This window comes from Pipistrellus kuhlii, unplaced genomic scaffold (genome assembly GCF_014108245.1).
Source record: "Pipistrellus kuhlii isolate mPipKuh1 unplaced genomic scaffold, mPipKuh1.p scaffold_m20_p_1, whole genome shotgun sequence".
Classification (NCBI taxonomy): Eukaryota; Metazoa; Chordata; class Mammalia; order Chiroptera; family Vespertilionidae; genus Pipistrellus; species Pipistrellus kuhlii.
The window spans coordinates 112,554,848-112,569,963 of record NW_023425404.1 but is presented as its reverse complement, the minus strand read 5'-3'; the positions used below and the strand labels follow the sequence as shown (position 1 = coordinate 112,569,963).

At 40.0% G+C, this 15,116-nt stretch overlaps 1 protein-coding gene across 1 annotated transcript in view; it reads left to right on the top strand.

Annotated features, from left to right (window-relative positions):
* Positions 1 to 15,116, top strand: part of CUNH10orf67 (chromosome unknown C10orf67 homolog) — a 107,680-nt gene that overhangs the window by 75,757 nt on the left and 16,807 nt on the right. The window contains exons 10-12 of the mRNA XM_045587761.1: positions 1,740 to 1,819; positions 1,894 to 1,959; positions 9,486 to 9,573. Coding sequence (XP_045443717.1) covers positions 1,740 to 1,819; positions 1,894 to 1,959; positions 9,486 to 9,573 — 234 coding nt within the window. The remainder of the gene's footprint in view (positions 1 to 1,739; positions 1,820 to 1,893; positions 1,960 to 9,485; positions 9,574 to 15,116) is intronic.

Below are 15,116 nucleotides of genomic sequence, written 5' to 3'. Positions count from 1 at the left end.
CCTTCTTAGCTGAGATATCTCTCCAGAACTTCAGTTGCCATCTGTGGGAGCCCGCCAGCCCTTTTGTGATTCTGCCCCTCTTACCAGTCTCTATGCAATCTCTATTATTGGTCCTCGGTGATCATGGTTCTCTCCATTGAATCTCTTGATTATTCAGGAAGTTTTTCTGTATTTTAATTGTAATTCCAGTTTGGTCCTTGGAGTGTCTTTGTGCAGCATCCATTTAGTCTGCTGCCATTCTTAATCTCCTATAAATTATTCTTTATTCCAGTTAGCATATGCTTAATTTCTGACTGGTCCTTTTTCATGTCTTTGACATTCTCATTAAGATCCTTGAAAGTCTGATGAAAATCCTTGAGTAACCTTATAACCATGGTTTTGAACTCTGTATCCAGTAGTTTGCTTGCTTCCATTTTTTCATTTGTGACGTTTGTCTGCACATTTTTGCTGCTTCCTTGTGTTTGTTTCTATGTATTGGGTAGAGATGCTATGTTTCCTTCAATTGGTAGAATACCTTGTGTAGTAGGTGTCCTATAGGCCCCAGTGGCTAAGCCTCCCCAGTCACCTGAGCTGGGTCATGGGCCTTTTATTGGTAGGTTTGGGCCATTGTCACCAGCTGCAGTTTGAGAGATTTTAGCAAAGTCTGAAGCCTGAGCCAGAACAAGCCATTAATATGGAAAACTTCCTGCAAACAGCTTAGGTGGGACTATACATGGAATGGGGCAGGGCCTCAGGGGATCCCCAGAACAGAACAAATTATGTCACCCAGGCTGATGGAGACTCAGATATGGTTGCCAGTCAGCCCTGTGACAGGGATGGTCAAGCATAGGAACAATGGCCCCTGTGAACATCCCCGATGGGAGAAAGCTGCTGATAATTTCCTGCCCCGATGCCAGACAATCCAGTGCTTCCCTCTATGTGTCTGTGTCCCCCAAAGCTGCCTCATGTTATAAGTCTGAGACATTTGTGGGCTGGTCTTTTAAATGGAATTCCTGGGTCTTCACAAGCTTCTGTGTCACTCAGCCACAATCCCTGATGGTTTTTACAGCCCGTAGTTATGGGGACTTCTTTTCCCAGCTCTGGAAAACTGTGCTAGGGTTCTTGTCTGGGGCCATGTTTCTTACCAGCAGCCCCCATAGAGACAACTCACTCCCAATTAAAACAAACAAACAAACAAACAAACAAACAAAAACAGCACATGTGGGTGTTAGACCAACCTGTTTCATGTTGGTGACAATATGGTCCAAACTTATCAATAAAAAGCCCATGACCCAGCTCAGGTGACTGGGGAGGCTGACCCACTGGGCCCTATAGGACACCTAATACACCAGGCATTTTACCAATTGAAGGAAACATAGCATCTCTACCTAATACATAGAAACAAACACAGAGAAGCAGCAAAACTGGCTGTCTCCACCCTCCTACCAGTCTCAGTGTGCTTTCTCCTTAACTTATCTAGTTGTAGTTCTTCCATTTATCCAGCTTCAGGTGGTTCTGTATAATGGTTGCTATGTATTTTAAGTGTAATTTTGATGTGGTTGTGGGAAGCAGTGAGTATAGGTGTTTACCTATGCCGCCATCTTCGAGAATTAGTTTTATGAAGAGACAGAGGACATGATTGCCTCCATAATATGATTCTGGGATATAACCCTGACATACTCAAAGAAATCCTTCAGCTTTATGGAGAAAAGGGTATATTGTTCATGTAGTTAACCTTGTGATGTGTTTTCTATTGAAAGGGTGAAGAGAAACATAATATGGAGAAGGAACTAGAAATGTTAAAGGAAAATTTAGAGATTGAAAAAAAGTTGGCAGAAAGGTACTGGAAATAATGATTCATAACTACTCATTTGTAGCTAGTACAAAATTTAACTATCTATAAATTTATTACAGGTTTAGGAGGGAATCAGACCGGATAAACAAATCATGGGAAAAGAAATTCCTTATTCTCAAGAACAGGTATAGTGTGGTGATATATAAAAATTCTAGTTATAGAAATGTGACCTATCATCTTCTAAAGAAACAAGAGAGAATTTTTTCTGTATATATTAATTAATATTAACAAGAAGTTCAAAATAATTGGCCTAAAATAGAATGGTAGTTAAAGTCATTTCAAAGAAAAAATAATTTAAAACTTTCCAATGTCGATGTTTCAACTTTTAAAGGATCAATAGGTTAGACAATACCTATTATGCCTGGTTTAATCAGACCTGCATAGTCATCTCTCTTCATAGGGCATTAAAATGTTTTCCTTCTCATTTGCACATATTCATATTTAACTGATCTATATCTGCCTGGTAAAACTGCTTTAAATACTAGATCCCCTTTTCATTTTCAGACAGACAATGACAACTCCTTAATTCTCAGGTCTAATTTTTATTCAGATAATTCTTTTAATTTCTCTTCCCTGTATCATCTTTGTCTTTTTAAAGATGGAGAAAGTAAAAAGAAATGGAGAAAGTGACACTAAAATTCTAAAAAGCTGAGAGCAATGCCTACTGTAAAAAGATACTTATTTTTATCGTGTCCTAACATATTAGTATTAAAACTCTATGTTCTGTTCTCTTGGTTTCTGTCATAATTTCCACTAGAGTCTCTTTGCATGTTGGAAATTTCTTTGCAAGATTTTCTCACAGTGAAGCATCTGCAGTATAGATCCAATGTTGGTCTGATGTCCTAGATCACACTTGAGGCTCATACCTAACACTTCATGAGATGATAATGCCATACATTTGCACTGCACTTCATAAACATACAGTGTGTGTGTGTGTTTGTGTGTGTGTGTGTGTGTGTGTGTGTAAAATTCTGAATATTTCTGTATTATTGGCACTGAAAACTCCCAGGTGGCATGTTGAGAATCTACATAATAGAAATACCACCAGATGACGAGTGAAGGATCCCCTTCTTATAGTAAAACATTCTCTTTCCACCCTGGCTTGTGTTTCACAACTGTGATGATAATTATTTTATGCTCTGAAAAAAAATGCATATTCATGCTTTCCTTGACCCCTCACAGAGTTATCATAAGGATAACATATAGATACAAGTGAAACTAGAGGATGAGAACAAAGGAAAGTTTAAACACCCACTTAATTTCATTTCCCCACATATGGAATTGGAGCTATCTCTGAAACCGAGTAGAATGACTTTCTTTTACTTATTTCTGAAGGGTTCACTTTCATCCTTAAGATTTAACATGTATCTGCCCATATAGAATTCATTCTCTACTCAGTGACCATTTACAAGAATATCTCAGTTTTATTTCAAATTGATTTGTTGTTAACCAAGATGTTGACAACCATATTCATCAATTTGGTCTCTGCAGATTTCATGTTGTTATCTAAATATTTAGGACAATAGGAAGTATTATTACACACTTTCTATATGTTTTCTCATTTAACTAACTAACTAGAGCATAATGTTGGGACATAATGCATTTGTCCATCATGGTTCAGTTGCATCACCAAGTGCTAATTCAAGGTAATACATGCAACAACATAGCAAGTTCTGTGTCATGGTGTGGTATGGAGATTAAGTGTGCTAAAATGGTTATTTTATTTCACAGTAACAGGTCGAAGATCAGGAACAATCATTTTTGTTTAGTAGAAGAAAAACTTCACCTTAGTCCAGGTGACAGTTTATTCCAATGATTTATCAGCCAATTCATGATTTATATTCAGTCCCAGTTGAATTCAGAGCTTCTTCTCCAAGCTCCTTTTTTGTCTCTGCTGAATTAGCTCTATTTTTGGGAACATCAAACTTAAGCAGTGCTGACAAGAGCAAGGACTAGTCCTTCTTAACAAGGCATCCCTGGCTCTGCTGCTGATGTCATCATTGCCTTTTCTCTCGACACAATGGTGCACAGGTGTGCCACATCAGCTCAGAAATAGATCACTACCTGGGCGTTGCCACTGTGATGAAGCCGCTCCCACCTCATCTCCAGGAATTGGATACAAAATCAATATACAAAAATCTGTTACTTTTCTTTCTTTTAGTTTTTGAAATCATCTTTCTATACATTAATAACAAATTATCAAAATTTAAAAAAAAAAACAATCCCATTTACAGTTGCATCAAAAAGAGTGAAATACTGCCTGGCTGGTGTGGCTCCATGGTTGAGCATCAACCTGTGATTCTCGGTCAGGGCACGTGCTTGGATTATGGACTTGATCCCCAGTAGGGAGCATGCAGGAGACAGCCAACTGATGTTTCTCTATCATTGATATTTCTCTCTTACAATCTCCCTTCCTCTCTTTCCAAGACCAATTAAAATATATTTAAAAACAAAAACTACCGTATTTTTCAGACCATAAGACGCTCAGGACCATAAGACGCACCAATTTTTAGAGAAGGGAAATGAAGAAAAAAAGATTCTGAAACAAATAGTGTCCTAAAATATTTTATGTGCATTAAAACCCAACATCACAGTCATAAACACATGTAATCAACCCTGTAAACAGTAAACGGCAGCATTTAGAACCATTTTAGAGCCGGGCAAGCACACAGAGACCACACAGAGCTGGGCAAGTAAAAAAACTTTTTTTTAAAACTATATGTGTAGGCTATATTTGGACCATAAGACGCAGGGACTTTTTTCCCCCACTTCTGAGGGAAAAAAAGTGCGTCTTATGGTCTGAAAAATACGGTATGTAAAAAACAGAATGAAATACTTATGAATAAATGTACCAAAGAAGTAAAAGATCTATATAGTGAACATTATTTCATTGATGAATAAAATTGCAGAAGATGAAAATAAATGGAAAAATCCTCTGTGCTCATGGATTGGAAGATTTGATGTTCTTAAAATGTCCATTACTACCCAAAGATTCAATGCAATCCCTATCAAAATTCCAATGGAATTTTTCAAATAAATAGGAAAAACAATTCTAAAATGTGTGTAGAAACACACACACACACAAACAAAAAAAAACAAACAAACAAAACACACACACACACAAAAAAAACCCACATACCCACAAATAGCCAAAACAGTCTTGAAAAAGAACAAAACTAGAGGCATCATGCTTCCTGATTTCAAACTATAGTACAAAGCCATAATAATCAAAACAATAGAGTATTGGCATAAAAATGGACATGCAGATCAATGGAAAAAAAGAGAAAACCCAGAAGTAAATCCACATATATGGTCAATTAATCTATGACAAAGAAGCCAAGAATACTTAGAAGGGAAAGGATAGTCTCCTCAATGAATTGTGCTGGGAAAATTGAACAACTACACCCAAAAGAATGAAACTGGAACCCTGTGTTACCCTGTACACAAAAGTTAACTCAAATGGTTTAGGTCTTAAATCTAAGATCTGAAACTAAAATTCCTAGAAGGAAACCTAAAGTAAACTTCTTGACATTAGTCTTGCCAATGATATTTTGGATTTGAAACAAAGAGCAAAGGCCACAATACCAAAATTGAACAAATGAGACTACATCAAACTAAAAAGCTCCTGCACATCAAAGAAAATCATCATCAAAAGTAAATGACAACTTACAGAATGGGAGAAAATACTTGGAAATCATATAGATGATAAAGGGTTAATAACCAAAAGTATAGAAAGAACTCACATAGCACTAGCTAGTTTTTCTCAGTAGTTAGAGCACATGTGTCAAACACAAGGCCCTCGGGCCAAATCCGTCCCACCAGGCCTTGCAATGTGGCCCGCACTGCGCTGTCATCACTGCACTCCGCTGCGTTTCCATCACAATGACAGTTTATGACTGTTCAGTAAACCATTCGGCCCGAGATTTAGGCTGGATTTTAGATTTTGGCCCCTTCTCTGATTGAGTTCGACACCCCTAAGTTAGAGCATCAGCCTAAGCCTAAAGGGCAGGGAGTTCAATTTCAGTCAAGGGTTTCAGGCTCCATCCTCAGGCACGTGCTGGAGGCAACCAATCTCTGAGTATCTCCCATCAATCTATCTCTCTTTGTGTCTCTCCCTCTTTCTTCCACTCTCTCTAGAACAATCATTGGAAAAGTAGCCTCAGGTGAGGATTAACAAAAGCAAAGAAAATTCACCCAACACAATAGCAAAACAACAACAAATGACAAAATCTAACAATCCTATATAATACCGTATTTTTCAGACCATAAGACGCTCCAGACCATAAGACGCACCAGTTTTTAGAGAAGGGAAATGAAGAAAAAAAGATTCTGAAACAAATAGTGTCCTAAAATATTTTATGTGCATTAAAACCCAACATCACAGTCATAAACACATGTAATCAACCCTGTAAAGTAAACAGCAGCATTTAGAACCATTTTAGAGCCGGGCAAGCACACAGAGACCACACAGAGTCGGGCAAGTAAAAAAAACTTTTTTTTTAAAGTATATGTGTAGGCTATATTTGGACCATAAGACGCAGGGACTTTTTTCCCCCACTTCTGGGGGGAAAAAAGTGCGTCTTATGGTCTGAAAAATATGGTAGAAGCCCACTATGCAAATTGTGCCCTCAACCACAGTTCGACTGGGTGCTAGACCACTCGAACAGTTGCTATGACATGCACTGACCACCAGGAGGCAGACGTTCTGACTGATAGGTTAGCTTGCTGTGGGAGCTTGTGGGCTGGATTGAAAAGTGAGGTGTGAGGTGAAAGCTGTCTGGAAGCTCCCAGGCTTTGGCCCAAGCTCTGGGTGGAGACCCAGCAGGGGCAGAAGCCAGGAGGCACTGGGTGGTGCAGGAGGATGCTTGATCCCAGAGCTGTAGACTGCACAGCTCTCTACAGCCTGTGGCACCCTCAGTACACAATTTGTAATCTTCAGAGCTGTTTCTCTTTATTTGTTAAATTTCACTAACTACTCCAGGAGAATGGGTAGCACCATTATGGGGAGACGGGCCAGGCGCCCCTGCTTGAGGCCAAGGCGTGGCTTCGGGCTCCCAGGGATGCAGCAGAGAGGGGGCATGGAGCTGAGTTGGAGAAACTGAGTCCAAAATTTGAAAGGAAGCAGGAGGCAGCGAGGGGCGGAGGGTGACAGCTGCGCAAGGGCCTAGAAAAGCTGCTGGGTGGGAGCAGCCAAGGAGCCCGGTGCCTCTCACAGGGCAGGCTCCACGTCCCTCCCTTCTCCCTGTGACTTGTCACCTCAGCTCTCCTCCAAGGCCCATCTGGGCTCTCCCCGCACAGCCTTTGGGAAGCTTCACCCCTGGAGGAGAAAGGGGGAGGCTGCAAACAGGAAGTCAAAGGAGGAGGGTGCAGAGCAGAGCCCACCAAGTTAGATGGAGGAGAGGAAGGAAGAGACCCCACAGGACTGGGGACAGAGATGGGCAGAAAAGGAGGGCTGTGCGGAAGCATGGCCCTTGGTTGAAGTAGAAATCCTGACCCCATTTTACAGACCCCAGCAGAGTGTGTATGTGTTGGGGAGACAAAGACAAACGAGGTTGTGAGGGGACTGGGTGGATGGAGAGCAGCGATGTTTGATTGATGACCTATTTGTTTTTATTTTTGTTAATGTATTTTTATTGATTTCAAAGAGGAAGGCAGAGGGAGGGAGAGATAGAAACATCAATGATGAGAGAGAATCAATCTGCTGCCTCCTGCACACGCCCTATTGGGGATTGACCCCACAACCCAAAAATGTGCCCTTGACCAGAATCAAACCCAGGACCCTTCAGTCTGCAGGCTGTGGCTCTATCCACTGAGCACATGGGGGCAGCCATCTTGTGTGTTGGAGTGATGGTCAATTTGCATATTATTCTTATTAGATAGGATTAGGGGCCCGTTGCATGAAGATTCTTGCAAGAACAGGGCATCCGGTGGGCTTCCCTCCCGCCACTGCTACCTCTCCCGTACCCCCTACCCCACATCTCCTGCTGTGGTGGGCGGGGCTGGGCAGGCAGGGTGGGTGGGGCACTCTTTCTCTCCAGCAGCCATCTTACTTTCAACTTTCCCTCCCTCTTCCTTCTATGCTATCTTCAATCTTTACTCCTCCCTCCCTCAGTGTATGCAAATTAAACACCATATTTGTTGGGTTAATTTGCATACTCACTCTGATTGGCTGTGGGTGGAGCAAAGGTATGGTCAATTATTGTAGCATTTTTCTCTCCTATTGGTGTAGATTATTAGATAGGATAAGATCCTATTTTTAGCATACACAGTAACTTAATGTATAATAACTATTGATTCATAGTTTACTTCCATAAAATTACCTTTCTAAAATTGGATTTGGTGTATTTAGAGTTGGGCAACCATTACCACTTTCTAAATAAGAACATTTTTATCAACCCAAAAAGGAACCCCATACCCATTAGCAGTTGCCTCCCATCCCCTTCCTGTCAACCACTAACAACCATTAATCTGTTTTCTGTTGCTAAGGATTTGCCTATTCTGGACATTTCATATAAGTGGAATCATAAAATATGTGGACTTTTATGGCTAGCTTCTTTCACTTGGCATGTTTCCAAGTTCCTCTATGTTGTAGAATACATCAGTACTCTGCTACTTTGGACTGCCAAATAATATTTTATTGTATGATTATACCACATTTTTATGCATTCTTTATTAGACATTTGAATTATTTCCACTTTTTGGCTACTATAAATAATGCTGCTATTAACATTTATGTGAACATATGTTTTAAATTCTCTTGTGTATACACATAGGAAGGAATTACTGGGTCTCATGATAATTCTGTTTACCATTTTTGAGGAACTACCAAACTGTTTCCCAAAGTGGCTACACCATTTTACAATTCCACAATAAATGAGGGTTCCAATTTCTCTTGGTCCTTTTTAACATTTGTTGTCTGTCTTTTGGCTTTAGTCAACCTTATAATTCTGTAGTGGTTTTGATCCATGAGTCACAAACCAAAATCTCTTCTAAGAGTGCCTTGTGTGACTAAATACTGTAATTTTTTTCTTCCTACTAGCTTGCCAAAGGTTTTCCAGCATACACTTGACTTTCTCTACACAGCATTCTTTCTTGATAGTGAATCTCCTAATTTTAGCATTATTTGCAATATAGATAGACTGAGAATTTTTTAAAGATTTAATGTATGTTTGCTTCAATACATTATAGTCATTATTTTTATGCTTAATTTCTCCAATCTTAACTTTATTGGAGCCCTTTAAAAATAACAACTCTGTGGTGTGTGTTTTACGTAATTTTTTATGACTCCCTTAACAATAAAATGCTCCAGACTTATCCTGTATATTTATTGCTTTAGTTCTAGAAAGAGCTATTTCTGAAATATGCATTTTGGGAGAAATGTTTTAAAATGTTTAAAATGTTTTAGCCTAGAGGACCTCAGGTGGTTCATTGAAATGGTGTTGCCATTGCTTCAGTGTCTCTCAAAGCTGGAAAATACGTAATTTTAAAAATAAAAGAAGAAATCAGTTCATACTCATATTTTAAATTTTTTATTCCTATGTTTTTTACTCTAACATTGAGAATTTTAGTTCCTAACTACATAAACATCATACTGATTTGCTTTATCCTATGATTTCTATATATCCTAATTTTACTGTTGCTTCCCCCCCAGTTTTCATGTCCTTAAGAATGAGATGTTTACTAGGCACACATTGTACCGTCAGTTTGCAGTGGTCGCTGATACATCCTTTAATTATGTGGTGAGTACATATGATGTTTAGATGGTATCTTTCTTTGATATCTGCATATGTCTTTCTGTTCTCATTTAACATTTATTGAACCCCTGCCCTTACAAGCTTACAGGTAGTACCTGACAGTCATTCTTCTGCCTACTAAGGGCATAAGATGAGAGCCTGAACCCAAATAGCTCAATCTAGTGTGAGATACAGATGTGTAAATAAATTGTTACAATGCAATATAGTTAAGCTATAATAAAGTAAAGTGAAAATTTCAGAAGAGTGATGACTCATTCTAGTAAAGAAGTAACTCAGTCTGACCATTTGTGGGCATGGAAGACTGTTGGGAAATATCAAAGCTCAAGATCTAAGTAGTCAGTCATTTCCAAAGGGAAAAAGGAGAGTAAGAAATTTGTCCCTAGTACCATGGAATTCATTTTTATACTAAAAGTCACTTGTAAATAAAGCCCAATTCTAGCATAGACTAATTTTTAACCTGTTATCTTAATGATTCCATTTGAGGATTATAATTATAAAGGTAAATGATGCCCAGTATAGAAATATGTTTAATAAGTTTCAAATAATAACTAAATTACCATGCTATAAATACTATGAATATAAAGTTTTCTGGGGACAAGTAAAGTTTCTGTGAAAGAACAAAAAACAACAACAAAAAACCACACATATAAAATATGATCTCTTGCTTCAAGATACTTACAATATAAAACCACTATCTTAAAATTTTTCAATTTTTTTTTTCATTTTACGACTATTTTCTAAACTTATGTGACTGCAAGAGAACAAAGAACTTAGAGCCATTGGAGCGGTAACATTGAAGTAATTTGAGTTTTTTAATTTTTAAATTATAGCTGACACAATTTATTAGTTCAAGGTATACAATCTCAAGATTAGACATTTATATATCTTATGAAGTAATCACCCCAATAAACCTTGTACTCATCTGACACCATATGTAGTTATTAAAATATTTTAACTTATTCCCTATGCTGTTCTTTATATCCCCATGATTATTCTGTAGCTTTCAATTTGTACTTCTTAATCCCTTCACCTTTTTCACCCATCCCACCCATTTCACAAACCCTTTCTCATCAGGCAACCACTTATCAAAAACGTTCTCTATATCTATGAAACTGTTTTTTGTTCTGCTTGTTTATTTTGTTTTTATATTCCATATATAAGTGAAATCATCTGACATTTATCTTTCTCTGACTGACTTATTTCACTAAGCATAATACTCTTAGGTCTATCTATATTGTTACAGATATATGTCATTCTTTTTTATGCTGAGTAATATTTAATTGTATATATGCACTGAAAACTTCTTCTTTATCCCTTAATTTATTGATAGACACTTAGGTTGTTTCCATATCTATATCTATATCTATCTATCTTTCTATCTATCTATCTATCTATCTATCTATCTATCTATATGCCTAAGCAACCAAATGACCAGTAGCTATGACTGGCACTAACCACCAGGAGGCAGATGCTCAATGCAGGAGTTACCTCCTGGTGGTCAGTGTGCTCCCACAGCAGAAGCACTGCTCAGCTGACCGACCCATCCTGGCGGCCCACCAGCTCTGCAGCAGCCACTCACTCCCTCAGTAGTCCCACAGGTCCACTCTCCAGAGAACGATCCAGGCACTGATGGGCAGGCGCCACCAACATGATCCCAACAGGGCCACTGGCCACCTGCAAGGAAGAAATGGCGTAAGAGCGATGGCTGCTAGGTGGCTCCTGAGAACCAGCCCGAATGTTGACAGGACAGGTCCGGATCTCTGCTTGGCAAGGTCATCCCACAGCCTGTCCAGAGGGTTGGTTACATCTCAGCTCTCCCTACCACCCTTGAGATCAACGACAGATGCAGGGCTAAGGGCTTGCGACAATGGTGCAAGTCCACAGCAGGTGCAGCAGGGCCAGGATGAGCAGGAGCAGCAGGCAGGAGTGGAAGACAACATTGAACCACAGGTTTCAGCTCGATCCCCATAGGCCACTGAGAGACCCCACATGTGCATGAATTCATGCACCAGCCGCTAGTTATAAATAATTCTGCAATAAACATATACATGTATATATCTTTTTCTATTTAGTTTTTTAGGTTTATTCAGATAAATACCACGAAAGTGGAGTTGCTGGGTCCTTCTTCACCTTTCTTTAAAAAAAAAAAATTAATTCGCCGAAACCAGTTTGGCTCAGTGGATAGAGCATCGGCCTAAGGACTGAAGGGTCCCAGGTTTGATTCCAGTCAGGGGCATGTACCTTGGCTGCAGACACATCCCTAGTGGGGGGTGTGCAGGAGGCAGCTGACTGATGTTCCTCTCTCATCGATGTTTCTAACTTTCTATCCCTCTCCCTTCCTCTCTGCAAAAAATCAGTAAAATATATATTTTTTAAAATTATTTCATAGAGGAAGAGGAAGAGAGAGAGAGAGAGATATGATGATGATGATGATGATGATGATGATGATAATGATGACGACAGAGAATCATTGATCAACCGTCACCTCCATGCCCCACACTGGGGATCAAGCCCACACCTGGGCATATGCCCTGACCACAGGAATTGAACCATGACTTCCTGGTTCATAGGTCAACATGCAACCACTGAGCCACATTGGCTGGGTCTTATTTATCTTTTGTTAGGCGAACATGATAAGCACTACACTACAGACACTGGCCTTTATTCATCTTTTGTTATAGCCAGTCCCAGCCCCTGGTCAGCCCACTAGTCACCTCCCACTGAGGGAAGCCACTGGTGGCATCAGTAGGGTGATGGGGGGCAAGGCCAGAGCTGACACCTAGTGATCAGTGCACCCTCACAGGGGTAGCACCGCTCAGTCACAAGCCAAGCTGATGGCTGGCGAGCACAGCAGTGGTGGTGGGAACCTCTCCTGCCTCTGCAGCAGTGCTAAGGATGTCCGACTGCCATCAGAAATCCCCCAAGGGCTCCTGGACTGTGAGAGGGTGAAAACCAGGCTGAGACACCACCACCCCTGCCCCGCCCTCCCACAGTGCAGAGTGCATGAATTTTCATGCACCAGGACTCTTAGATTTATATATATATATATATATATATATATATATATATATATATATATATATATATATATATATATAAATCTAAGCAACTGAATGACCAACCAATCGCTATGACAAGCACTGACCACAGGGAGCAGAAGTTCAATGCAGGAGCTGCCTCCTGGTGGTCAGTGTGATTCCACAGCCTACTTCCCATGGCAGCCAACCTCCTGTGGTCCCTCCCCCAGATGACTAACCCTGATCAGCCCTGATTAGAGCAGGCTGGCCAGCCAAACTCCCTCAGTTATTTCCCCAGTCCGGCCAGGGTGGGCTCAGGCCAAGGGACCCCACCCATGCACAAATTCATGCACCAAGCCTCTAGTATGCATAGAAGATCTTTGATAATATATTTCCACACCTCACCACCCCAAGATTCGTCAGTTTGTTCCATGTTTCTATTGTCTGTTTTATTGTATTTATTAGCTTGTGTTAATTAGATTTCTTTTTCATTTATTTTTATTTTTAGTTTCAATTGTTGATAGATATGTATTTATTGCCATTTTATTGTTCACATTTTGATCCTTTCCCCTCCTCCTCCTCCTCCTCCTCCTCCTCCTCCTCCTCCTCCTCCTCCTCCTCCTCCTCCTTCTTCTTCTTCTTCTTCTTCTTCTTCTTCTTCTTCTTCTTCTTCTTCAATAAGACCCTTTAATAATTCACAGAATATTGTTTTTGTGGTAATGAACCCCTTTAGCTTTTTTTTTTTCTTTCTTTCTTTTTTTGTCTGTGAAGCTCTTTATGATGGCTTTCCTGAGTAGAGTAATCTTGGCTGTAGATCTTTGCTTTTCATCACTTTAAATATTTCTGGTCAGTCCCTTCTGGACTACAAAGTTTCTGTTGAGAAATCAACTGACAGTCTTATGGGAGCTCTCTTATAGGTAACTAACTGCTTTTCTCTTATTGCTTTTAAGATTCCCTCTTTATTTTTAACCTTTGGTATTTTAATTATGCTTTGTATTATTGTGGGCCTCTTTTGGGTTCATCTTGTTGGAACTCTCTGCACTTCCTGAACTTGTATGTGTATTTGTTTTACCAGGTAAGGGGAGTTTTCTGTCATTTTTTAAAATAGGTTTTCAATTTATTTCTCCCTCTCTTACTCTTCTAGCACCCCTATTATGTGAATGTTGGTATACTTAAAGTTGTCCCAGAGCAGGGGTGTCGAACTCAATCAGAGAAGGGGCCAAAATCTAAAATCCAGCCTAAATCGCGGGCCGAATGGTTTACTGAACAGTCATAAACTGACAATGTTAACCAGAAATGTGAATTTAAAATGAGTGGAACAATCTTTTTCTTAACAGTGCTGTTAACCAACTCACATGCTATCAAGCAAAACAGTAATATTGGTATCAAGCAAAACAGTAATATTGGAATGTACCTAAAATGCTCATTGTTTTGTTTTCTGGCTAGATGTCTGACACCGTTTTCCCCGGATCAATGAGTCAATGTTCGGTTTTATTTCTTGGGCTGTAGCAACTGCAAAACAGCATGGAGGTTGTCATCGGTAATGCGTGATCTGTGCTTGTTTTTGTTCAGATTCATTATTGAAAACATCTGTTCACAAAGATAGGTGCTCCCGAACATGGCTAGAATACGGGCAGCATGAAGTCGGAGCTCTGGCATTGAGTCAGGGGGCAGTAGAGGGTAGAAGTCCTCAATTTCAACATCCTGAAACCTTGATTTCAGGCCACTGTCAGACTGAAGCTCGATTATCTCCATCTGAAGGTGATGGGGCACATTGTTGACATCAACTGTAAAAGGATTGGCAAAGATGTCAAAGCCTGAGTGCTGTGTTCTAAAGTCAGAGAAGCGCTGCTCAAATTCACTTAGTAAACGGCTAACTTTGGTAGCCAGCCGACTGCAAGGAAAAGTACCAGAAATAGTGGTTGAGATACTCAAACAAACGGGAAAGTGGGCAAGATTGTCCTGTTCCAGTTGGGACTTCCATAGTTGAAGTTTACGCTGAAATGCTGTGATCATGTCAGACATCTTCGTGATGACTTGTTTGCGTCCCTGCAGCTTCAGATTCAGTTGGGCGAGATGCTCGCATATGTCACACATCATAGCAAAATCACATAGCTAGGCGGGATCCGATAGTTCAGGCAAGGGCTTTCCTTTACTTTCCATGAAAAGAGCAATTTGTTCTCTGAGCTCAAAAAATCTTTTGAGGACTGCGCTCTTGCTCAGCCATCTTACTTCTGTGTGGTATGGCACGTCTCCATGCTCTGCACCCACCTCCTGTAAAAACTGCTGGAACTGGCGATGATTCAGGCCACGTGCCCGTATAAAGTTAATAGTTTTAATGACTGTGGTCATTATGTCATTCATGTCCAGAACTTTTCCACACATAGCCTCTTGGTGGATAATGCAATGATAAGTAATCAAGGGTGTGTGGCAGTGACTTTTTTGCATTCTTTCCTTCATTAGTCCAACCAAGCCTTTCTTTTCTCTGCGCCATCGGTAGTTAGCCCCACC